The sequence below is a fragment of the Alosa pseudoharengus genome, unplaced genomic scaffold (assembly GCF_046254945.1).
Source record: "Alosa pseudoharengus isolate Yale_2024_CS ecotype anadromous, Long Island Sound unplaced genomic scaffold, YU_APseudo_1.1 YU_APseudo_1.1_scf_16, whole genome shotgun sequence".
Lineage (NCBI taxonomy): Eukaryota > Metazoa > Chordata > Actinopteri > Clupeiformes > Clupeidae > Alosa > Alosa pseudoharengus.
The window spans coordinates 13,861,276-13,886,275 of record NW_027468630.1 but is presented as its reverse complement, the minus strand read 5'-3'; the positions used below and the strand labels follow the sequence as shown (position 1 = coordinate 13,886,275).

Here is a 25,000-nt window from a genome sequence, read left to right as displayed (position 1 = left end):
TGTGTATGTGTGTATGTAGGGGGATGAATGAAATATATGTATATTTAACAACTCTGTGTGTGTGTGTGTGTGTGTGTGTGTGTGTGTGTAGGTGGCAGAGTGGGGCATCCGTAAGCTGGGTCTGGTGAAGTACGTGGACAAAGCCGCAGGCAGTTACAGTGGAGGCAACATGAGGAAGCTCTCTACTGCCATCGCCCTGATTGGAGGCCCTCCTGTCGTGTTCCTGGTGAGTACACACACACACACACACACACACACACACACACACACACACACACACACACAGCTGCCACCTCTGTCCGAGTGTGTGTGACTGAGTCCACTCTGCTGTTCTGCAGGATGAGCCGACCACTGGGATGGACCCTAAAGCCCGCAGAGCCCTCTGGGACTGTATCCACAGCATCATCAAGGAGGGACGATCAGTGGTGCTCACCTCACACAGGTATGCACGCACACACACACACACATATACAAACACACACATACATACAAACACACAGGTATAATCACACATACACACACATGCATATACAAACACACACACACACACACATATACAAACACACACATACACAGGTACACACACACACACACACACATACAGGTATAATCAAACACACACATAGTGACCTACAGTATGAGTACACACACATTTAAACACCACAAGAAACAAACCAAAAACCGTATGATCACTACTCTCTCCCCCTCTCTCTCTTTCTCCTCTCTCCTTCTCTCTCTCCTCTCTCTCTCCCTCTCTCTCTCTCTCTGCAGTATGGAGGAGTGTGAGGCCTTGTGTACACGCATGGCCATCATGGTCAACGGCCGGTTCCGTTGCCTGGGCAGCGTGCAGCACCTGAAGAACCGCTTTGGTGACGGCTACACCATCGTCCTGCGCGTGGGCGGTCCCGAGCCGGACCTGAGCCCGGTGATGGCGTTCATCCAGGCCGAGTTCCCCGGGTCACTGCTGAAGGAGAAGCACAGGAACCTGCTGCAGTACCAGCTGCCCTCGGCCCTCAGCTCCCTGGCCTGGATCTTCAGCACGCTGGCCAAGCACAAGCAGCGCCTCTGCATAGAGGACTACTCTGTCTCACAGACCACACTAGACCAGGTGAGTGTGTGTGTGTGTGTGTGTGGGAGTGAATGTGTCTATCTCACAGACTACAGTGTGTGTGTTAGAGTGTGTGTATGTGTGTATCAGAGTGTGTGTGTGTGTGTGTGTGTGTGTGTGTGTGTGTGTGTGTGTGTGTGTGTGTGTGTGTGTGTGTGTGAATGTGTCTATCTCACAGACTACAGTGTGTGTGTTAGAGTGTGTGTATGTGTGTATCAGAGTGTGTGTGTGTGTGTGTGTTTGGGGTATTAACAGTCTGTCTCTCCCTCAGGTGTTTGTGAACTTTGCTAAGGACCAGAGTGATGACCCATTGGAACACGCCAAGGACCTATCAGTGCGTCTCAAAGACACGCTGGTGGGCATGTCCCTCCTAAACTCCGCCCACGGCCACTCCCCCAAATCACCACCAAAGGAGGTCAAGGACAGCTTTGTGTGACGCCTCGTCGCCTGGCAACCAGGACTAGGCGTGCTCGCAAGGACACCTTCATCCTCCTCCTTGCGTCTCCCTGTTGCTGTGGCGACGACCTCTGACCTGTAATTCTGCCGTGGGAGGTACCGCCTGCAGGGGGGGCCGTGGAGACAGAGGAGCTCAATGCAAGTCAATGCAACTGCAATCTCCAACACACACACACACCAATGAGTGTGTGTTTCACTTGAACAATTGCCATGATTGATGTCATTGTCTATGTGTATGTGTGTGTGTGTGTGTGTGTGTGTGTGTGTGTGTGTGTGTGTGTGAGTGTATCTGGGGCCCAGTCATAGTCCCCAGTTGTATGTGTGACTCAGTTCTCTAAAGCACACACACACATGAAGAATCATCTCCGTCTCAGAGACACTTTAGTGTTTGATCTCTGCGTTTAACATGTGCCTTTATTTATGCTGTAAATAGAAACAGAATCTATGAACCACTTTTACAATTTTAGAATTGAAGTCCAATTGGGCATTATGTATTGTGTTGACCAATCAGAGCGATTGTGGTAGGGCCTTGGTGTGTGATTGAAGCGATTGCTCTTTTGTAATAAATGTTTATTAAGAGATTTGCTAGGGGACTTTTGCTTTGCTAAGTCAAGCTGCACAATCACAGCACCTGAATACCTCAGCTGATTCAACAGTATAGGCAGTATCCATGGCAACAATGTCATGATAGAATCCAAATGTATCAGTATCCAAAACAACTAAGACTTCTAGAGTCCAACCATTTCAGTTTCTACAACTAACTACTTCTAGAATCTATGTAGGCATAACTTCTAGAGTCCAAAAATGTCAGTATTCATAGCGACAAGACACTAAACAGAGTTCAGTCCAGTGCCATGTCCAGATACCTAAAGGAAGGGAGGGAGAGGAGCACTGAGTGACCTGGGCTCGTATGAGACGCCCCCTGAGTGACCTGGGTTGGTATGAGCCGCCCCTGAGAGTGACTCCTGGTGGCGCTGGTGTGCTCATGACAGCACTGTGTCTGTTCTTGGCTGGCTGTGTTAAGAGGACTGTATGCACTAGGCTGCCATTGGGGGGCGATGTTACTCACTAACCTCAACAATAAAACTACCACAAATCTGTACAATTGTCTCTGGGTGTGCTATTTCTTATATGGATGTGTCTGTGTGTGTGTGTGTGTATAGTATGGTGTGTATCCAGTTTTAGGGGACAGAAGGAGAAACTTCTTAAAGCAATGTTTGTAGCCCTGTGTGTGTGTGTAGAGTATGGAGTGTATCCAGTACACAGTAATGCCTGCAGCCCTGTGTGTGTGTGTAGAGTATGGTGTATCCAGTACACAGTAATGCCTGCAGCCCTGTGTGTGTGTGTGTGTGTAGAGTATGGAGTGTATCCAGTACACAGTAATGCCTGCAGCCCTGTGTGTGTGTGTAGAGTATGGAGTGTATCCAGTACACAGTAATGTCTGCAGCCCTGTGTGTGTGTGTGTAGAGTATGGAGTGTATCCAGTACACAGTAATGCCTGCAGCCCTGTGTGTGTGTGTGTGTGTGTGTGTGTAAAGTATGGAGTAATACCTGTTTGTTCAGAACACCTGAGCACCTCACTCACACAACTGCAACAGCTTTTGATTAAAACATTCTAGTTGTTTAAGAAACTTAATTTCATATACAGGTGCACATGTGTGTGTGTGTGTTATGATTTCATCAATAACTCAGTTTGTCATATCTTCAGTTTTATTACAGGGGAGTGAAGCAGGTAAAACAAACATGTTGTCAGGTTACTATGATCTTAAATGAGAGCAGGTGAGGGTGAGTCAGCACAAGCAGCGTATCATACATAGATGAGCACAGAAGGAGAACTTGTGGTCTGATGGAAGCCACCACTCACTCAACACTTGCCACCCCTGCTACGCATATATGTGTAATGGTAAGTGTGTGTGTGTGTGTGTGTGTGTGTATTAATATTCACAGCATAGTACAAAATGACGTAACATACTACATAAGTGAGTGTGTGTGTGTGTGTGTGTGTGTGTGTGTGTGTGTTTGTGTGTTCCAGTATCTGCAGTTAACAGGAAGGTGTCGTCTTAAAAACTGAAGTAACGCGTCACACTGGTCCCAGGAGTGAATTCAAGTTTGATTCCAACAACAGAAAGCACTGATCCTCTTCTTAACCATGCTCAATAACTAATTAATTCACTAATGAATTAATCAATCATGCTTAATCAAGCTCAATGTTTTCTGCATTAGTCCCTTATTATTCATATATATTCATGCACTCATAACCTCCTCCACACGACCCCTATCTCAGTCATAACATCATCTTAGGGTGATATAAAGGGTTAAAGACACTGTTAAAGTGTTCCCTTAAAGGCATCAGATGACGGTTAATCACATCGCTAGTGAATAATGATTGTTCTTCATATCTGGACGGGTCTGGACACTTCAGCCTCTGGGGGGTGAGGGGCAGGGTAGGGGGGTAGTGGGGCAGGGGGGATAGAGAGGCAGGGGGTAGTGGGGTACAGGGGTAGGGGCAGGTGGGTTAATAAGGGGTAGGGGAGTAGTGGGGTAGTGGGGCAGGGTAAGGCAGTAGGGGGGTAGTAAGGGGTAGGGGGGGTAGTGGGATAAGGGGGCAGTGGGGTAGTGGGGCAGGGTAAGGGGTAGTAAAGGGGTAGTGGGATAAGGGGACAGTGGGTTTGGGGATGCGGGGCGTTGGGGGGTGACCTCACTTCATGGGGGAAAAAGGTGTGGGGAACATGAGCTTATTCTGCTGGGACGCCAGATAAGACACACTCTCCCTCACTGCAAAGAGAACACACACACACACACACACACACACACACACACGCACATGCAGGCATATACATGCACACACAAACACTTGTTAGATGTTAGACATATGGATAGTGTATACAGTCACTGTTCATTTATGTGTGTGAGTATGGGCATGTGTATGTGTTTGTGTGTGTGGGCGTGCGCATGTGTGTGAGCGTGCGCAGGTGTGTGTGTGTGTGAATCAGTGGTGCACGGGTCTGGTCACAAGCGACCCAAGCTCGCCCGATATTTTAATCAACCAAACCACAACTCAGAACGCGAATATTAAAGGCACTCTAAGCAATGCTGGGTAACGTCACTTCTGTTGACGTTCAAACAAAACAGAACGTTAGCTCGCTACTTACTCCTCCTCCCTCTCGTGCAATTGAAACGCTCCTAAACGCGCATCTCGTCGGTGATTTGCTGGAACAGTTTGTTATGTTTTTATGGGCAAGGTTTGCCCAAGTTGTTTTGTGGCTGTTTTTGGAGCCTGGGCTGTCCACAAAGATTGCTTTTTTTTACAGTGTATTTAGGACACAGGCAGTTAGCGGATGGTGAGGTGATGTTTGCTGTAAGTGACAAAAAATGTTTTAGCCTATAAAACGTATGACATCGCTTAGAGCACCTTTAATTAAAACAAAATTATACTGACCTGCGATCCAACCCGCTTATTTACAAAATGCTTGGTTATAGTCTACCATGCAGTGTGACAGTAGGCCATTTCTGTAGAACAAACTAATTTATTTGCGAAATGTTGTGCAGTAGAACTACACACAGCTAGGCATGACATAATGAGAATAAGAGCGCTAGCATGCACAACCAGCGCAACCAGCTAAGGATTAGCTAAACACTAAGATAAGACTTCAAGGCCATGGACATAATTTCGAAAACAGAAATGGTGGAGGCAGAAAGGTAGGCAAAAGAGATACAATATATTGCTGTTCAAAACATTAGCATAAGAACTGGTTTATAATGCTGAATGAAGCACAAAGCTTTACTAAACTTAAAGCACTGTTTAAAGTCACAGACACAACAAACTAAGGTAACTTTTATACGCATAGGCTACCAATGCGCGAACCTACCATGGCATGACCTATACATAGATATGGCTGTGTGTAGTCTGTGTAACATTAGATTCCTGCATGCACCCTTTACCCATGACATCCCTTATCAAATGCTCACGGCTGGAGGCTAAAAGCTTAATGTGGGCAGGTGGTAAAGTATCAGCATTATTTTACTGAGCGACTTGTCATTAGGTTTTGTGCCTAGTTTAAAAAAGCTGTTCCAGGTTAGTGTATAATATAACGCAATCTATTGCTTGCTTGAGGTCTGGGAATGGCACTTTCTCGGTTTGGCTTGGAGGGCTTTTAGCATGACTCATGTTGGTCGTGCCTGTTTTGTGGCTGTCATACTTCTAGCTTTGCAAGAAGTGCATAGAACTTGCACTACTGTCATCTTCTTTAAGAACCTCTCCAAATATTTCCCATAATATGGCTTTTCCTGGAGGGGTGTCTTTATTATTTGAACTTCTCGCGTCTCCATATCACAGAGGTAGATAGGTCACACTTGCCTACGTGGCAAGCAGCGCTCTGTGCATGTGAAATGCGCTACACAAATAAAACTGACTTGACTGGACTTGACTATGTGGCAAGTATGCTGCAACCAATGATATCTTTGAAAAGCAATTATGAGTTAAATATTGATGTTAGCCTTCTCATAATACTTTAAGTACTTTTTTAAATATACATATTTAATTAATTTGAACTGAGGGTGAACGCGGTTATCCGTGGGTGACCGCTTAATTTCGGACGGACCGCACAACACTGGTGTGAATGTGCGCATGTGTTTGTGTGTTTGTGTGTGTGTGTGTGAGCGTGCACATGTCTATGTGTGTGAGTGTACGCATGTGTATGTGTGTGAGTGTGCACACGTATGTGTGTGTGTGTGTGTACATGTGTATGTGTATGTGTGTGTGTGTGTGTGTGTGTGTGTGTATGTGTGTTACCTGCGGCCACCACTCGAGGGTCCCCATGAGCTTTGTGTCTGTCAGCTGCACGCTGATCTGCCCCTTCATACCACCAAAGAACATGCACTGCACACACACACACACAGTATGTAAGGTGAGTGGACAATGGCAAACTGTATTTAAATAGACCACAGACAATATGAAGAAAGATACATATAGAGTATATATAGACACTCATACACACACACACACACACACACACACACGCGCGCGCGCACATTCATACACTCACACACACATACACTCACCCACAGAGACACACGCACACACGCATTCACACTCACACACACTCACACACACACACACACACACACACACACACACACACACACACACACACACACACACATACACACACAGGGAAGATCAGGCCAGCCATAGCCAATGGCTGCATGACTGTACACAAACACACACATACACACAGACACACACACACACACAGAGCCAAAGAGAGGGAGATCAGAGCTCACCGCGGTTCAGAGGTCCGAACTCGTTGTGAAAGACCCCTACGGGCCAGGCGTAGCCGACGGCCGCGTGAGCGCTGACCGCAGCTTGGAACGCCGCACCCCACACCGATGGGCCGCCTGGACGCATCTGGAACGAAGTCAGCTCAAACACACCTGTCACACACACACACACACACACACACACACACACACACACACACACACACACAGACATACAAGCCTAGACTGTGAGTGTTGTTGGGAGAAGGTGAGGAAGACCGAGGAACTAACAGGGGAACTAAAAGAATTAAAAAGGCCCCAACTGTAGCCAGTTTTAAATCTAGACTTAAGACCAAACTGTTCTCAGATGCTTTCTGCTAACTGCACTGAGTTATAATTTCTGAATCTGTCTTGAAAATTATTCTACCTTGTGTCTTTTATTATTTTGTCTTTTTAATAATTCTCTATTTTAAAATGATTTTACCTTGTGTGTTTTGTATTTTATTTTTTACTATTCTTTGACTATATTGCCCTTCTATGCTTTTATTTGTTATTATTGTTTTGTTTTGTTTATGTAAAGCACATTAAATGACCTCTGTGTATGAAATGCGCTATATAAATAAACTTGACTTGACTTGACTTGACTAGCAGGTGACATGAAATCAGACTGTTACTGTTTGCACGTCTTTTCCAGACAGCAGTTACCTAAACAGCACGAGTAATGTAGTAATGTAGTAAAGTCTGTGTGTGTGTGTGTATCTGTGTGTGCGGTAGTGAAGTCTGTGTGTGTGTGTATCTGTGTGTGCGGTAGTGAAGTCTATCTGTGTGTGTGTGTGTATCTGTGTGTGCGGTAGTGAAGTCTGTGGGTCATGTCGTGAGATGACTATTGCCTGAACCAGAAGTTGGGTAGCATCTTGAGTCAAGTAAGTCCTGATTTTCCGTATGTTGTAGAGTGCGAAACGGCATTACCGGGCGACTGAGGCAACATGATCTGAGAAGGTTATTTGGTTGTCGAGAACAACTCCTAGATTTCTTGCAGTCCTGGTAGGTGAAACAGACAGGGAGTCAAATTTGATGTTGATGTCGTGGTGTATGGTAGGTTTAGCTGGGAGAACCAGCAGTTCAGTCTTTGAGAGGTTCAGCTGGAGGTGGTGTGCCTTCATCCATGTAGCTATGTCTGAGAGGCAATCCGAGATCCGTGCTGAAACCAAGGGGTCATCAGGTGGAAAGGACAGATAGAGCTGTGTGTCGTCTGCATAGCAGTGGTATGAGAAGCCATGCGAACGGATAATCTCTCCCAAGGAGGTGGTGTAGATAGCAAAGAGAAGGGGGCCAAGCACTGAGCCCTGGGGGACCCCTGTGGTGAGATGGTGAGGTGCAGATAGCTGACCAAGCCATGATACGTTAAACGAGCGTCCTGTGAGGTAGGATTCAAACCAGGAGAGAGCAGAACCAGAGATTCCCATGTTAGAGAGTATAGAGAGAAGGATGCGGTGATTAACCGTGTCAAAGGCAGCCGATAAGTCAAGCAGAAAGAGTACTGATGACTGAGCGGTCGTCCTGACTTCTTTTAAGGCTTCTGTTACAGACAGCAGAGCCGTTTCGTTAGAGTGGCCGCTTTTGAACCCAGACTGGCTTGGATCCAGAAGGTTGTTCTGTGAAAGGAAGTCAGAGACCTGTTTGGAGACTGCTCGTTCAATGCCTTTGGATAGGAAAGGCATGAGTGAGACAGGGCTGTAGTTCTCGACTTGAGCAGGGTTGAGAGAAGTTTTCTTAAGTAACAGTGTTACCCGGGCCATTTTGAACACTGTTGGAAATGTGCAGGAGGTTAGCGAGTCATTGATCACATGTGTGATAGCTGGAGCGATGGTCGATACTTCACTCTTGGAGAGAGGCGCGAATGCTGAAAAAGATGTTCCAGCAGCCCCTAGAGGTTGTAGGAGTGCGGTATCTGAGTCTGATGCGTTGTGTGGGCATGTTTGACTGCTGATTGCCGCCACTTTGTTTGTAAAAAATGAGGCAAGGCTGGATGAAGGAGGAGGCAGCTGAGGGTTGAGTAGCGATTTGAAGGTTGAGAAAAGTTTTCGAGTGTCTGTAGCGCTGTTGATTTTGTCATTGTAGAAAGCCGTCTTAGCAGCAGTGATGCTGGCTGAGGAGGTTAGGAGTGTCTGGTAGTTTTTGAGGTCATCAGTTAGTTTGGATTTGTGCCATTTCCTCTTCGCGGCTCTGAGTTTGGTGCGCTGCAATCGGAGGGTATCATTTAGTCATTTAGCCATAGATGAGAGTGTTTGGATCGAGCTGGCCTTGTGGTAAGAGGGCACAGCTCGTCTAGACACGAGCTCAGTGTGGAGCAGAGCGAGTCTGTGGCCTCATTAACCTCCAGAGAGGAGAAGGTGTTGAGTGGAGGTAGACCGGAGGCAACCACAGAGGAAAAGTGGGTTGGAGACAGGTTCCGGATGTTGCGGCGGAACGTGACCATCGGCTGAGGAGCCAGAGGCTGTTCCGTCAGGCTGACGCAGTGTTTCCTCTACGTTTATTTCAGCATGGCGGCCCCCCACGGTTTAATTAATACCGCCACGGTATCAGAATCAGGGCAGACGCACATTTGCTTTTTAAATAATCCTGCAACATATCTTCCCCTGTTGGCTGCCGCTCACATTGCAATTTAACAATAATTAGCCTAAACTACTCAGAGGTTATTATGGCCCGTCCAGTTTCAGTTCACATATTATTTATTGTAACCTATTTAAAGCATTAACTTTCTTCTCAGTGTTTCCTCTTCATTTAGCGGTGCCACTGCTTCAGAATTAAGGGAAGACGCAAAATATTGTCCGGAAGCATAGTAGGCTAAATGCCCTCCGCTGGCTGCTGAAAATTACAGTTTATGAATAAACAGCAATGCTAATACGAGGTACCTGTCTAGTTTTATTCCATAAATATATTGTTTTTATAGACGTTAGTGGCATGCGCTATCAAGAGCTTCCATGTGCTACGCATGTTTGTCAACATCGCAAAAACTACCATTTTCGCACAACTTGGTGGAAAGGTGTAGCACAGGCCAAGGAAAACCCATTCATTTCTGAAGCTGATCGTATAAAGCATTTCCCATATCGTAGTCTATAGGCCTAAGCTCGCTCGCAACAACAGCAAAAATGAAACTGGAGAGAGGATGTCTCCGCGAAGACACCGCTGTTACATTAGATGCGCACTCAATCGCGAATCGACACAGTAAAAAAACAACGACTGCTGGTAATAACGAAGGTAAATTGCAAAACATTTTGTATGCACTCGCGGTGATGGCCTAGTAGACCTAATGTGAATCGCGGACTATAAAGTAAAGGAGATTTGCACCAAATAAAGGCAGTGTTGTGGGTTGTGTTTTTACAACGTGTTGGCACAAAACTTAATTTCTGTCATAAACAAAGTAAGCTAAGCTTTTCTCCATTGTCAACGTGAACTACCGGTATGTTCAAGCGTTAACCTGACGTGAGTCAGACAGAAGATGATGGGCCTGAATCCGGTCCCTCTCAAATCACGTTAGGCTAAATTGTGTGATTAGCAACTAGAATTAAAAAAACATCCCGCGAGTGACACCCGACCAGTTTTTTATACTAACCTTTTTTTTCTTGGGGGGGGAGGTGCGCTGCGCTGCCGCCACTGTTTAAAAACAATCTAGCGGAAACACTGTGACGTTGAACTGGATGAAGAAGTGGTCAGAAAGATGGAGAGGCGTCACCATGAGGGTGTCTGTGCTGCAGTTCCGAGTGAGGATCAAGTCAAGCTCTTTGTCAGCTTTGTGAGTAGGTGGGCTTTGAACCAGTTTGAGGTCAAAAGAGTGGATCAGGGCCAAAAAGTCTGCTGAGCCTGGGGCGTCTAAGTGGATGTTCATATCGCTGAGGACGAGAAGCGGACAGTCATGCTCAGGGATGGAGGAAAGCAGAGTGTCAAGTTCGTCCATAAAGTCGCCTAGTTGGCCTGGAGGGCGGTAGAATGATAGACAATGATAGACAATCTGACACTATCAAACACAAAAGGGAACATCTTGATTTGGTCCGAAAGTGTAAAGCATTCAACAAAGGAAAATGTGGTTACTTTGAAGTATCTAAGATAAGATATCGCATTAGTTTGTTTTTAGTTCTTTCGACATACAACAATGATTAGGAGAAAGGAGGAGGAGAAAGGCTCAATGAATGCCTATGTCTGTGCCGAATCATTTCAACAATAGTATTCAACTGTATTAGTCATAATACATTTCAGGACTTTTACTTTCAATACTTAAGTACATTTGAAGGAAAGTACTTTTGTACTTCCACTCAAGTGGAAATGTAAAAGGAGGACTTTTACTTTTCCTGGAGTAACATTTGACCATGTGTATCTCTACTTTCACTCAAGTACAGGATTTGTGTACTTCGTCCACCACTGGCGGTAGTGAAGTCTATATGTGTGTGCGGTAGTGAAGTCTGTATCATTCGCTAGTGAAGTCTTTGTGTGTGTGTGTGTGCGGTAGTGAAGTCTGTGTGTGTGCAGTAGTGAAGTCTGTATCTGTGTGTGTGTGCGGTAGTGAAGTCTGTGTGTGTGTGTGCGGTAGTGAAGTCTGTGTGTGTGCAGTAGTGAAGTCTGTATCTGTGTGTGTGTGCGGTAGTAAAGTCTGTGTGTGTGCAGTAATGAAGTCTGTATCTGTGTGTGTGTGCGGTCTGTGTCTGTGTGCGGTAGTGAAGTCTGTCTGTGTGTGTGTGCGGTAGTGAAGTCTATCTGTGTGTGCGGTAGTGAAGTCTGTGTGTGTGCGGTCTGTGTCTGTGTGCGGTAGTGAAGTATGTGTGTGTGTGTGCGGTAGTGAAGTCTATCTGTGTGTGCGGTAGTGAAGTCTGTATATGTGTGTGCGGTAGTGAAGTCTGTGTGTGTGTGTGCAGTAGTGAAGTCTGTGTGTGTGTGTGCGCAGTAGTGAAGTCTGTATCTGTGTGTGTGTGCGGTCTGTGTCTGTGTGCGGTAGTGAAGTCTGTGTGTGTGTGTGTGCGGTAGTGAAGTCTATCTGTGTGTGCGGTAGTGAAGTTTGTGTGTGTGTGTGCGGTAGTGAAGTCTGTCTGTGTGTGCAGTAGTGAAGTCTGTATCTGTGTGTGTGTGCGGTCTGTGTCTGTGCGCGGTAGTGAAGTCTGTGTGTGTGTGTGTGTGCGGTAGTGAAGTCTATCTGTGTGTGCGGTAGTGAAGTTTGTGTGTGTGTGTGCGGTAGTGAAGTCTGTCTGTGTGTGCAGTAGTGAAGTCTGTATCTGTGTGTGTGTGCGGTAGTGAAGTCTGTGTGTGCAGTAGTGAATTCTGTATCTGTGTGTGTGTGCGGTCTGTGTGTCTGTGTGCGGTAGTGAAGTATGTGTGTGTGTGTGCGGTAGTGAAGTCTTTCTGTGTGTGCGGTAGTGAAGTCTGTATCTTTGTGTACGGTAGTGAAGTCTGTGTGTGTGTGTGCAGTAGTGAAGTCTGTGTGTGTGCGCAGTAGTGAAGTCTGTATCTGTGTGTGTGTGCGGTAGTGAAGTCTGTGTGTGCAGTAGTGAATTCTGTATCTGTGTGTGTGTGCGGTCTGTGTGTGTGTGTGCGGTAGTGAAGTCTGTGTGTGTGTGCAGTAGTGAAGTCTGTATCTGTGTGTGTGTGCGGTCTGTGTGTGTGTGTGCGGTCTGTGTGTGTGTGTGCGGTAGTGAAGTCTGTGTGTGCAGTAGTGAAGTCTGTATCTGTGTGTGTGTGCAGTCTGTGTGTGTGTGCAGTGGTGAAGTCTGTGTGTGTGTGCGGTCTGTGTGTTTGTACAGTAGTGAAGTCTGTATCTGTGTGTGCAGTAGTGAAGTTTGTATCTGTGTGTGCGGTAATCTAAGAGAGGGGTTCTCAATTCATTCATTTTTGGTTCCAAAAAGGGGGAGAACATTTTCTGAGGACGCCCTCATAACCCAATTAGGCCATTTGTATTCCCTGAAGTTGTGGCCAGGTCCACTATCCTGTGTGTTCTGGCAGGTGTGTAACTTGGTCTTTTGTCAATTTTGGATTTTGCATCACTTGTCAACATGGACTGACTCAAACATTTCTACAGATTCATCAGCTAGCTAACTGACAAATAAGCCACGCTAAGCAGCAGTAGGAATGGTTCTTTGTAAATTTTTCAAGTGAAGTGTTAATGTGGGGAGCAAATAGACACAATTTGCTTGTTTTATAGGTGAAAATGGGCGTCATCTGTAGATATCAATTTTTAAAATGATAAATCTCAACATTTAAAGCAAATTATTCTGCGGACCCCTATGCCATGGCTCTCTCTCTCTCTCTCACACACACACATACACACCCCTTTGCCATGGCTCTCTCCCTCTCTCACACACACACACACACACACACACACACACACACACACACACACACACACACACACACACCTTTGCCATGGCTTGCAGACCCCACTCTGAGAACCACTAGTTTAAGACATGTTCCCAGACGCTGTTTCAAAGGCTTTGCAAATTACTGGACTGAGTAAAAAGACCTGTACGCAGTTAGCCAAAACACTGGACTGAGTAAAAAGACCTGTACGCAGTTAGCCAAAACACTGGACTGAGTAAAAAGACCTGTACGCAGTTAGCCAAAACACTGGACTGAGTAAAAAGACCTGTACGCAGTTAGCCAAAACACTGGACTGAGTAAAAAGACCTGTACGCAGTTAGCCAAAACACTGGACTGAGTAAAAAGACCTGTACGCAGTTAGCCAAAACACTGGACTGAGTAAAAAGACCTGTAAGCAGTTAGCCAAAACACTGGACTGTCAGCAATTATAGGCAGTCTGCATGTTTGGAGAAGGCGGTGCTACCTCTATCCTTAACACACGTTGTTTAAATCAGTATCGGTCATTCCAAATAAAAATAATCAAGTGCGTGTTTGTGTGTGTGCGTGTTTGTGTGTGTGTGTCTGTATCTTTGTGTGTGTGTGTGTGTATGTGTGTGTGAGATTAGTCCTAATCTCCCCCATTCATAGGCTTTTGGGATGCCATCGCTCCATTTCACCACGGCACAAACACACCCCCAACACGCCAGGGCAACGTGTGCCAAATACTGCTGGGCACAGACAGTGTGTCTGGGTATGTACTGCAACAATGTGCATGTGTGTGTTTATTGTGTGTGTGTGTGTGTGTGTGTGTGTGTGTGTGTGTGTGTGTGTGTGTGTGTGTGTGTGTGTGTGTGTGTGTGTGTGAATGCATGTGTTTCTGAGTCTGTGTGTATGTGTGTATGTATGTGTGTGTGTGTGTGTGTGTGTGAGTGGGCGTTTTGTGCGTGTGTGTGTGAATGCATGTGTGCGTGTGCGTATGTGTGCGTGTGTGTGTGTATGTGTGTGTGTGTGTGTGAATGTGTGTATGTGTGTGTGTGTGTGTGAATGCGTGTGTGTGTGCGTGTGTGTGTGTATGTGTGTGTGTGTGTGTGAATGTGTGTATGTGTGTGTGTGTGTGAATGCGTGTGTGCGTGTGTGTGCGTGTATGAATTTGTGTCTGCGTGTGTCTCTGTGTGTGTGTGTTTGAGTGTGTGAATGCGTGTGTGTGTGAGAGTGCTTGTATGTGTGTGTGTGAGTGTGTGAATGCGTGTCTGTGTGTGTGTGTGTCTGTGTGTGAGTGTGTGCGTGTGTGTGCGTGTGTGTGTGTGCGTGTGTGTGTGTGCGTGTGTGTGTGTGTCTTACCTCCTTCTTTGGGTGGCCGCTGGATTTTGCTCCAGGGTACCAGGTAGGTGACCTCGTTGTCCTGTGAGGAGAGCATGGGGATGGCCTTGGAGATGTACTGCTCCAACCAGCTGGGGTCCTGAGCCAGGGCTGCCCGCACACCTGCCCGCTGAGAATAGCTGTCTGAACACACACACACACACACACACACACACACACACACTTTAAGCATGGAAATGGCCTTGGAGATTTACTGCTCCAACCAGCTGGGGTCCTGCGCCAGGGCTGCCACACACCTGCCTGCTGAGAATAGCTGTCTGAACACACACACACACACACACACACACACACACACACACACTTATCATGCCCATATAGACAGACAGACATATCACGTGAAATTAAAGACACAAACAGATGTGCACGCACACACACACACACACACACAAACACATATACACACACACAAACACATATACATACACACACACACACACACACACACACACCACACACACATACACATTCACATACAAGAAACCCATAGTGTAGCAGAGAAGTGGCCCATCCAAGGCTGTGCCCCAGACAAAACACATTCTTGTCAGACTGCACCGTTTAGGCTGCACGCTCACATACACACACACACACACACACACACACACACACACACACACACACACACACACACACACACACACACACACACACACACACACACACACACACACACACACACACACACACACACACACACACACACACACACACACACATTTTAAGCATTTATTTATAATTAAAACTGACAGACTGAGGAAGTCATTTGTCCCCAGGACCATACAACTCTTCAGTGCTTCACTAAAGGGAAGAGGAGCGATGGACTTCTCTGCATAGTCTGTCTGCCTCTCCACTCTCTTCTACACTCCCATGACCTCTGACTGTCCACTGGCCCACTGTGTTACTGCTTACACTGCCTACACTGTTTACTGGCTATATTAGCCCACATGCACAACCATTTCCCAGTCTGGACTGTGGCCTAACTTAATACTTGACCAAAGGCTGTTACTCTATTACTTCAAAACTACTGTATCCTTGCACTGCTATAGGTTTGGTTATAGGATAAGTTGTGTATCCTTAATATACACAACTTTATCAACCGTCTCTGGTTTTATATTACTGTGTTATCTTACTGTTTTATATTACTGTGTTATATTACTGTATATGTCTACATGTTTCTCTTTTCCATATTTAATGCTGGTCTCTTATATTGTCCATATTTAATGCTGGTCTCTTATATTGTCCATATTTAATGCTGGTCTCTAGACTTTATTCCTGCACAAGAACACAAATCCTAAGGATGCAGTAGAATACATACACATACTTATGGACCAGTGGCATACAGCAGGTCTCACAATATCCCTCAATAAGCACAATGCTCAGTTCTTAAGGGTATAAGTAGCAACGTCTCCGCCATATGTGGCGGCTGCCAATAATAGCAGAGATGGCACAGTACTTTGCAAGCTGTTTAGCCCTCTTTTTGCCCATTCCAAGTTGTTGCAGCCCTCTTACTACCAACCTGTGTGTGTGTCCTAGGCTACCAAATATGAACACAAGTAGACACAAATAACTCAAAAAGACACAAACAGATGTGACACACACACACACAAACACACACACACACACACTTACCATACTTCCAGATGTGGAAGACCTGGTTGAGGCCGCCGTACTCCACGCTCCAGTATCCCAGCAGCTCGGAGTGCGCCGTGCGCAGGTGGATCTTCTCGTTGGTGAGGCGCAAGAACGCCGCGTTCTGGTGCGGATAGATGCAGTACGTGCGGAACTCGTAGAACGTTCCATGCTGCTGCTGTGGACCCGTGGAGATGCAGGCCCGTGACTGTCTCACACACACACACACACACACATTAACCCCCAAATATTCACACATAGAATCCGATATGGAGAAACACATAGAGCAAACTGCGCCCCCTACTGGACTGATGTGTTAGCTCAGAAAAGTGACACTGCAAACATCTGGTCACCTCAGACAGCAGTGGCCTGTGGACTGGTCTGGAGTTTTGCCTTGTAACATGAATTTAATAACAAACATGGGTTGTGCACATTGTATTTATTCGTTTTGTATATGATGAGGTTACTCTGAGTAGCCCTAACCACATCACCCGTAACTGTTACACACGTGAGGTCGAAACTCCACTTCCAGCCCAACCAAAACTGATCTGGGATGATATATAGAACATACATCACATATTCATATCTATATATCTAACAGTAGGCTACATGCAGTGGACTGGTGGGCTCCATGTTCCTCTCTGAGGAAAGATCGCGGTCACGCGTTAATTATCAGACAAGGCCAGCTCAACGAGCACGATCTCTGGACTCACCCTCTGCACCGGGGCAAAAGTCACGCCCCCGGGACAGCAGGCCTGGCGATGAACGCGCATAACCACAGGCACATCTGGCAATTGTCAGGGTAAACTATCTTACACTGTTATTCTCCACGTAGCTTCTGTGCAGAAAGACATAGCCTATTTAATAACGACAGCCTCTTATCTGTGTCTTGCTCATGGATTTTACTTATTGCATAGCAGGAGTAGCTCCGTCAGGGTTTGAATGACTGGAGATCAATAACAAACCCAGACTCAAAGCCACGACCTTCGCGTTAAAAATATATTATAAATGGGGCAAGTAATTTCCCCCCTAATTAGCTGGTATAGTATGTTGCTAGTGAGGCCCTAGATGTGTGTTGTGATTTTGGAAGCACTAGGCTCAATGAGAGTGAAGCTGTTGAATTTTACCCCCAGTAAAAATATATTATAAATAGGGTGAGTCAGTTTTCCCCGTAATAGGTGTAGTGTGTTGCTAGGGAATCATTAGCTGTGTGCTATGATTTTGGAAGCTCTAGACTCAATAACTGTGAAGCTATTCAAATGTATCTTTGTATCCATTTTCGGTTTTGCCCTTTGTAGATGGACCCTAGACGCTTGTCTGAAAGCAGAATGCTCACAGGGATGCGTTTTATTTATCCACATATGTACACGGTTCTTTCGGATGAAAACCGGGTTGTAGCTTGTTGTCTACCTTACTACGATTAGATTGAGCTCTCTATTGTGCAATGAAAACGTTTCTCCTATGATTTATTGAACCGCAAAACGCGAATCTTGCGAATCTGCCAATTTCTGTCTAACTTTACCGAAGTTCCCTCAACCCCGAGTGTGTTTTCCACCGAAATTAAAATTACTGAGATTCCACATGTCACAACCAACTCAAAGCAACACTTCTGTTTTCTATGAGAGACGTAGTAGTCTCTCACGTAGCCCGTCACAAAGACTCCTATGTTATCTCTCCCAAACGGGTCGGTTCGACTTGCGAGTTTTGCCCATGGGACAAGCTTACCACATGCAAGCTCTTCGGCGCGGCGACGCTCTCCATGAGCCGCGTCGCGTTCCACAGGACTTTGCGTGCTGTCAACATCGCTCCGACTTCAACGTTCTTACACTGACAGCGCAACTTGCACGAACAAAACTTATCTATCTGTACCAATGTCCGAACGCGAAGTACGGAAGCCGAAGTGCCTGGACAGCCTGCAGTTAGTAACCCAAACAGTCCCGTTTGCGCACATATTGCAGGTTCCAGTGTTTATTCAGCACTATTGACGTTTTTTTTGTGAATTTTTGTGTCACAAACCGGAGACGGATTGGGCTTCATGGAATGTCACAGTGCTTATAAGAGCAGCAAAACCTCATTCTCTAGAGTTTAATCTCGTCAAGAGCAATTACATATTTAGTATATTCCTATTTATATATATTTTATATTATTTATGTTATTTGTATGTTATTTGTTATATTAATATAGGTTTAATTAAGAACTTCCCACAAATACCTCTGACTCACTTAGAGTCATACACAAGGGGTTGTAGTTTCCTAAAAATGGATCTCTCAGCTCAGGAGATCTAGGTGTGACCTCATTACTGGTTTGACAGTTTGAGATAGAGAAGACATGAGATTTTATTGTACAATTCTACAACTTTTCACAAAAGATATCTCCAGACCAACTTCAAACAGGGTGTTTCAATTGGTGGAAACTGGCCATTTTTTCAAAATCTGAAGAGTGGTGATCGAATAAGTAGGATAAATATCAAACCTCAAATCTGCATCTGGGTACAAATTATCCAGCAGTGTGAAAAATGCTTCCACATGTTGACTTAAATTTACCAACAAGAAAATCATGAACCGCCTAATTCTCAATACAGTATAATCTATTAGATCAGAGGTGTCACAAGACATGGTCCGGGAGCCAGATCTGGATCCAGCAGGATTATACGCATCCTACGTTTTGGCTAAAAAATGAAAATAATAATAAAAAGATATTCACATCCAGTTGTCTTTGACAATGTCAATAAGCAATACCTTTGTTATAGTGCTTATGTTTTTAAACTATTCCTTGACTATACGCCCTTCTTTTATTAGTTATCCCTGTTTGCTTGTGTTTATGTAAATGTAAATCAAGTTTATAGGCCAAGTATACTTGCGTATAGGAAATTGGTCTCTGCATTTATCCCATCCCTGAATTATAGTGAACACAGAGAGTACACAGTGAACACACAGTGAGTTGAAGCACACACTAACCCGGAGCAGTGAGCTGCCTGCTACAGTGGTGCTCGGGGAGCAGTGAGGGGTTAGGTGCCTTGCTCAAGGGCAATTCAGCCGTGGGTGTGGGCATGGGAGAGCAGTGCCCACAGTATTATAAAGACACATGCAGTGGATGTGTATAGTATTATAAAGACATGTGCAGTGGATGTGTATAGTATTATGAAAACATGTGCAGTGTGCAGTGGATGTGTATAGTATTATGAAGACATGTGCAGTGGATGTGTATATTATAATATTATAAAGACACATGTGCAGTGGATGTGTATAGTATTATGAAGACATGTGCAGTGGATGTGTATAGTATTATAAAGACACATGTGCAGTGGATGTGTATAGTATTATGAAGACATGTGCAGTGGATGTGTATAGTATTATAAAGACACGTGCAGTGGATGTGTATAGTATTATGAAGACATGTGCAGTGGATGTGTATAGTATTATAAAGACACGTGTGCAGTGGATGTGTATAGTATTATAAAGACACGTGCAGTGGATGTGTATAGTATAATATTATAAAGACATGTGCAGTGGATGTGTATAGTATTATAAAGACATGTGCAGTGGATGTGTATAGTATTATGAAGACACATGCAGTGGATGTGTATAGTATTATAAAGACATGTGCAGTGGATGTGTATAGTATAATATTATAAAGACATGTGCAGTGGATGTGTATAGTATTATAAAGACACGTGCAGTGGATGTGTATAGTATTATGAAGACATGTGCAGTGGATGTGTATAGTATTATAAAGACACGTGCAGTGGATGTGTATAGTATTATGAAGACATGTGCAGTGGATGTGTATAGTATTATAAAGACACGTGTGCAGTGGATGTGTATAGTATAATATTATAAAGACATGTGCAGTGGATGTGTATAGTATTATGAAGACATGTGCAGTGGATGTGTATAGTATTATAAAGACACGTGCAGTGGATGTGTATAGTATTATGAAGACATGTGCAGTGGATGTGTATAGTATTATAAAGACACGTGTGCAGTGTGTGTATAGTATTATAAAGACGTGTGCAGTGGATGTGTATAGTATTATAAAGACACGTGTGCATTGGATGTGTATAGTATTATAAAGAAGGTGAGGATAGGAGCAGGCTTCACTCAATGTGTATAATTTTAAACTTTAAGAGTACTGGCCTGGATAGTTGGAATACGTAAAGCTGGAGAGAGGCTGCACTATGCATATATACTTTTATTTGCACAGACGCGTTTCGGCGCGTGCCTTCTTCAGTGTGCACTACAATTCCCCAGGGTTCTTCACCAGCCAAAGCTTTATGGGAGAGTGGCAAAGCTCATATTAAATCTCGAGCAGAGTTTTCTCAAAGACGTGGAAGGTCAAGGTCAAATGGAAGAAGATTATTTGGTCTGATGAGACCAAAATTGAGCTTTTTGGCCATCAGACTAGATGTTATGCTACCAAACACAGCACATCACTACAAAGACACCATCTCTATTGTGAAGCATATGGTGGCAGCATCATGCTGTGGATATGCTTTTCAGTGGCAGGCTCTGGAAGGATTATAAAGGTAAAGGGTAGAATGAATGCAGCAAAATATATGAAAGTCCTGCAGGACAATCTGATTCAGTCTGCAAGAGATCTACAACTTGGGAGATTTACAGTCCAGCAGAACAATGACCCGAGGCATACAGTAAAAGCAACACAAAAATGGTTTAAAGACAATGAGGTGAATGTTCTTGTGTGCCCCAAGACCTCAATCTTAGTAGAGAATTTGTCGCTGGACTTGAAAAGGGTTGTTCATCCCCAACCCCCACGCAACCTGACAGAGCTTGAGCAGTTTTGCAAAGAGTTGGAGAAAAAAATTGCAGTATTCAGCTATGCAAGTCTAATTAAGACCTATTGGCGCAGACTCCGTGGTATTATTGCAGCCAATGGTGCATCTACTAAATACTGACTTGAAGGAGGTGAATATTTATGCAGTTGTTTATTTTGCATTACATAATTTTAACCAATAACTTTTGTAGAAACATGTTTTCACTTTGACATTAAAGAAGGTTTTTGTTTTTTATTCTTGTCAAAAAAACTGAATTATATTGACTATAATTCCATTTATAAAAGCAACAAAAGGGGGAAATAGGGGGTGAATGCTTTTTAAGCACTGGATCTTCTTTTCTTATGGGAATGGACACATAACAAAGCAAATAAGCCTCTCAGATCAGTAAATACGCCTGTAAATAAACGAGAACAACATTCTCTAAATTTGTCATCCAAATATTACAGGATCACAAACACACCTGCTCGCGCCCCTCCCACGTGCCGAACTGTTATAGTTATGTGATCCAGCTCACGCGCTTTAGCTTGCGCTCAGCAGTATTCGTTCACCGGAATGTTTATCCCTTAATAAAGACCAGACAATAGCGGCGCGTGGGGAGGGCACGGAGGGGACCTGCGTCAAAACATCTCCACGCGCATGATGATATATCACAGCCAACAACCCTGCGAGCCCAAGCCACTAACGGAGCCTGGCAGACGCATCACACGCACGTGAAATCCGGAAAGATAAGCACCTAAACGCTGCCAACGGAGGGCAGACTGGAGATTAAGCACGACCTCGAGGACACAACTAACTCCCACCGACTGAGTTCACCGTGCACTTGTGCCACCTACTCCCATTCAGAGGCAGAATGCGTGCAGCCCTCGTTCTTCTGTGCCTGGCCGTTCTCTACTCCGCAGGTAAGACCTGCTGTCAGAAACAGTCTAAATGCATCGAGGTATTGAGTAAACTGAACTGTCCCTTCTAGACTTATAAAGTAAAATGAGTTTGTATATTTGCAGATGCGGAAGACAAGTCGCGACTCTACAGAAGGGTGAGATGCTTGCGCCCTCTCTATTCGTCATTGTCGTCTGCATTCTGGGCCTATCTGACGAAGATTCTCTCTCTCTTTTTCTCGCTGTGTGTGTGTGTGTGTATGTGCGTGTATAGCCCGCGTGTGGGGATATGACCGTGACCCAAGCATGTCCCCTCAACTATTCGCCTGTGTGTGGGAACGACGGAACCACCTACCCTAACGAGTGCGCGCTCTGTGTGCACAGATTGTAAGTGTCCTCGCTCCCTGTGGTGTGCGAGTGTGTGTGTCCATGAGTGTTATTAGGTTTGTAGCCTATGAGTGGCTCAGGTGGTTAGGCCCAATGTAGGCTACTGCTGCTTGGTTATCTTGCATGTGGCTCCTGGAGAGGTATGTCTTCATGCACAGGTAATGGTGAGCTCATACACGTGTCTTCAAACAACGTAAATTCTTCTTACATCATGTGGGGGAAATATGACCTTAGTTTTGAGTGAGCTCTTGCGTTTTCCCGCAGGGAGACGAACGCCGATATCCTGATCGTGAAAGAGGGCCGCTGCTGAAGAGAGAGCATCCGCGCGTGAACCTGTACTGTGTACCTGTTGGATTAGCATAAATCTGTTTCATTATTGACATTCTCTCATTAATAGCTAATCTCTCCAACCATCTTTTATATTCATATTGATTTGTAAAACATTTATTTTGAATATTAAAATGTTAGACTGATTGAATTCAGTGGTGGAGTCTTTTTGCTCGTAAAGTGGTTGCATTTCAATTTAAGTAAAGCCTTAAAGACAATCCTATAGTCACTTCTGTGCTCTGAGTTCAGACCAAATTACATTTATTGATGATTATTTTACCCACAGTGAATGCACATCTGTCACACCTGTTGCACTGAATGTAAACATCCAGACCGCGGGAAATTACAGTACTTGTATCATACACTAGATGGCGCTAAATGGCCGATATCACGCTGTTTCCAAACGAGTGTTACAGTGTATTATTTCCCCCTGAAACGTGGATAGCACGCATGTCATCGGGGCCACTACTACTGTAGTGAAATCTATACGCCATGATAAACTGTTTTAAAGAGAAAATTGGCGAGGTTTTATTACCTGGAGATGTCTTTACGTTTGAACCGCCTGCTCCGGAGACCAACTTGAAGCCCGAAAAAGTGGTCTGTGGCCCGGGATTACGACGGGACGGAGATGATGTGCGCGTGTGTAAATGTGGCGTCCTACGACACAAAACTCCAAATGTGTTTTGGATAGACTCGCAGCAGAAAAGGGTGAGTTGTTGACGTGCCGTAGACAGCAGAAACTGAAAACATTTTTGGATTTTTTGGTAAATCTCGTCACAGGGACAACTTGTTAGTTAGCTCAGGTGGTTTTGTGTAAAAGGCTGTTAGCTGTAGCACAAGCTAACTAAACATAAAGTAACATTTGAGTTTACCGCTAGAATTCTGCTAGTAAATATTGTTCTAGGATGTCATCATAAATGGCACATTGACTAATGTTGCATGGCTTGGTCTGGCTTAGTTTAGACAGTACGTTAGAGGCATCAGAGTTCTGCGAGTTAGTTCTGGTGCTCTCTAGTGGGGTGGGGGGCTGAATGATTAGCACGAGTGGTGCTGTCAGTCAAGATGGGTCAGTCAAGATGAGAGGCTTGACTTCACTTCACATGAGCAGAAGTCAAATACTAAACCCACCCTACGTCATTAGGATTGGACTCAGGCTCAAATAGCCATGGATAACTATGTAGGTTAACTACTATGTACCGTAACTATATAGGTTGTCCCCAGTTGCTCACACCGCTGTCCTCTTCCTCACAGTATGTACCGGTGAAAGGGGAGACGGTCATTGGCGTGGTGACAGCCAAATCCGGAGACATCTTTAAGGTGGACGTGGGTGGTAGCGAGCTTGCCTCCCTGTCCTACTTGGCCTTCGAAGGGGCCACCAAGCGGAACCGACCCAACGTACAGGTAAATGAGCCTTGGGGAGCGGGTATCCTCAACAGTCGGAGTCAGACATACGCATGGACAGTGATTGTTCGTTTAGGTGAAGTTTATTATGCTAAAACTTCATTAATTTGAGGTAAAAATGGGGACATTTTACCCATCCATTAACACACACACCGCAGTCAACACACACACTAGGAGTTGGGACCACACAGACGCTCACAAACACCTGGAACATTGGGCAGCCATTTTAGCTGCAGAGGTCAGGGAGCAGCTGGGTGATAGATGCCTTGCTCAAGCACACTCCAGCCATAACTAGACCAGGTCACCTCACCTTGGTCTGCAGTCATCGCTCCTGTGATGTATGCATTGTTGTAAGTAGTAGTTGTAATGGTATTTCTCATGTGTTTTTATTTAAAATGTGTATTGTGACGTTTGAGTATAAATGTGTGTTTGCAGGTGGGGGACTTGGTGTTTGCCCAGTTTATCATCGCTAATAAGGACATGGAGCCAGAGCTGGTGTGTATCGACAGCTGCGGTCGAGCCAACGGGATGGGCGTCTTTGGAGAAGGAGGCTTCCTCTTCCGCGTGTCACTAGGACTCGTGCGCAGGTGTGTGCATATTCACACAATACACACACACACACGTACACAGACACAGATACATACACACACATTCATACAAGATACACACACACACACACACGTGCACACACACAGACACAGATACATACACACACGCATTCACACAAGATACACACACACATGCACACACACACACACACACACAGATACATACACACTAACATTCACACAAGATACACGCACACACAGACACAGATACATGCACACACACATTCACACGTGCACGCACAGACAGATACATACACACACGCATTCACACAAGATACAACACACACACACATTCACACCTGATACACACACACACACATACACACACACGTGCACGCACAGACACAGGCCTGTGTTGGAGTCCGCGGACAGCTGCTTAATAACAGAAGTTCAACTCATGGAAGAAGTTTAGCTTGGCTAGAGGGCGATAGTCACATAG

At 45.1% G+C, this 25,000-nt stretch overlaps 4 protein-coding genes across 5 annotated transcripts in view; 3 read left to right on the top strand and 1 right to left on the bottom strand.

The window, feature by feature from the left end:
- Positions 1 to 2,663, top strand: part of abca1b (ATP-binding cassette, sub-family A (ABC1), member 1B) — a 47,631-nt gene extending 44,968 nt beyond the window's left edge. For both annotated transcript variants that reach the window (XM_076287142.1, XM_076287143.1), the window contains exons 44-47: positions 92 to 226; positions 339 to 442; positions 772 to 1,108; positions 1,380 to 2,663. In XM_076287142.1, coding sequence (XP_076143257.1) covers positions 92 to 226; positions 339 to 442; positions 772 to 1,108; positions 1,380 to 1,544 — 741 coding nt within the window. In that variant the 3' untranslated portion in view covers positions 1,545 to 2,663. The remainder of the gene's footprint in view (positions 1 to 91; positions 227 to 338; positions 443 to 771; positions 1,109 to 1,379) is intronic.
- Positions 2,664 to 4,189: 1,526 nt separating this feature from the next.
- nipsnap3a (nipsnap homolog 3A (C. elegans)) lies at positions 4,190 to 17,990 on the bottom strand. Its single transcript, XM_076288116.1, has 6 exons — positions 17,897 to 17,990; positions 16,172 to 16,379; positions 14,507 to 14,668; positions 6,848 to 6,997; positions 6,357 to 6,443; positions 4,190 to 4,339 (listed from the first exon to the last, which is right to left on the bottom strand). The coding sequence occupies exons 1-6, from the start codon at positions 17,972 to 17,974 to the stop codon at positions 4,263 to 4,265; spliced, it is 762 nt and encodes a 253-aa protein (XP_076144231.1). The 5' UTR covers positions 17,975 to 17,990; the 3' UTR covers positions 4,190 to 4,262.
- Positions 17,991 to 21,813: 3,823 nt separating this feature from the next.
- Positions 21,814 to 22,535, top strand: LOC143126099 (putative pancreatic secretory proteinase inhibitor). The gene is made up of 4 exons (XM_076288015.1): positions 21,814 to 21,862; positions 21,965 to 21,996; positions 22,113 to 22,225; positions 22,490 to 22,535. Exons 1-4 carry the CDS (start codon positions 21,814 to 21,816, stop codon positions 22,533 to 22,535), a joined length of 240 nt encoding a protein of 79 aa, XP_076144130.1.
- A 443-nt stretch (positions 22,536 to 22,978) lies between these two features.
- exosc3 (exosome component 3) overlaps positions 22,979 to 25,000 on the top strand; it is a 3,157-nt gene continuing 1,135 nt past the window's right edge. The window contains exons 1-3 of the mRNA XM_076288115.1: positions 22,979 to 23,260; positions 23,804 to 23,953; positions 24,389 to 24,540. Coding sequence (XP_076144230.1) covers positions 23,045 to 23,260; positions 23,804 to 23,953; positions 24,389 to 24,540 — 518 coding nt within the window. The 5' untranslated portion in view covers positions 22,979 to 23,044. The remainder of the gene's footprint in view (positions 23,261 to 23,803; positions 23,954 to 24,388; positions 24,541 to 25,000) is intronic.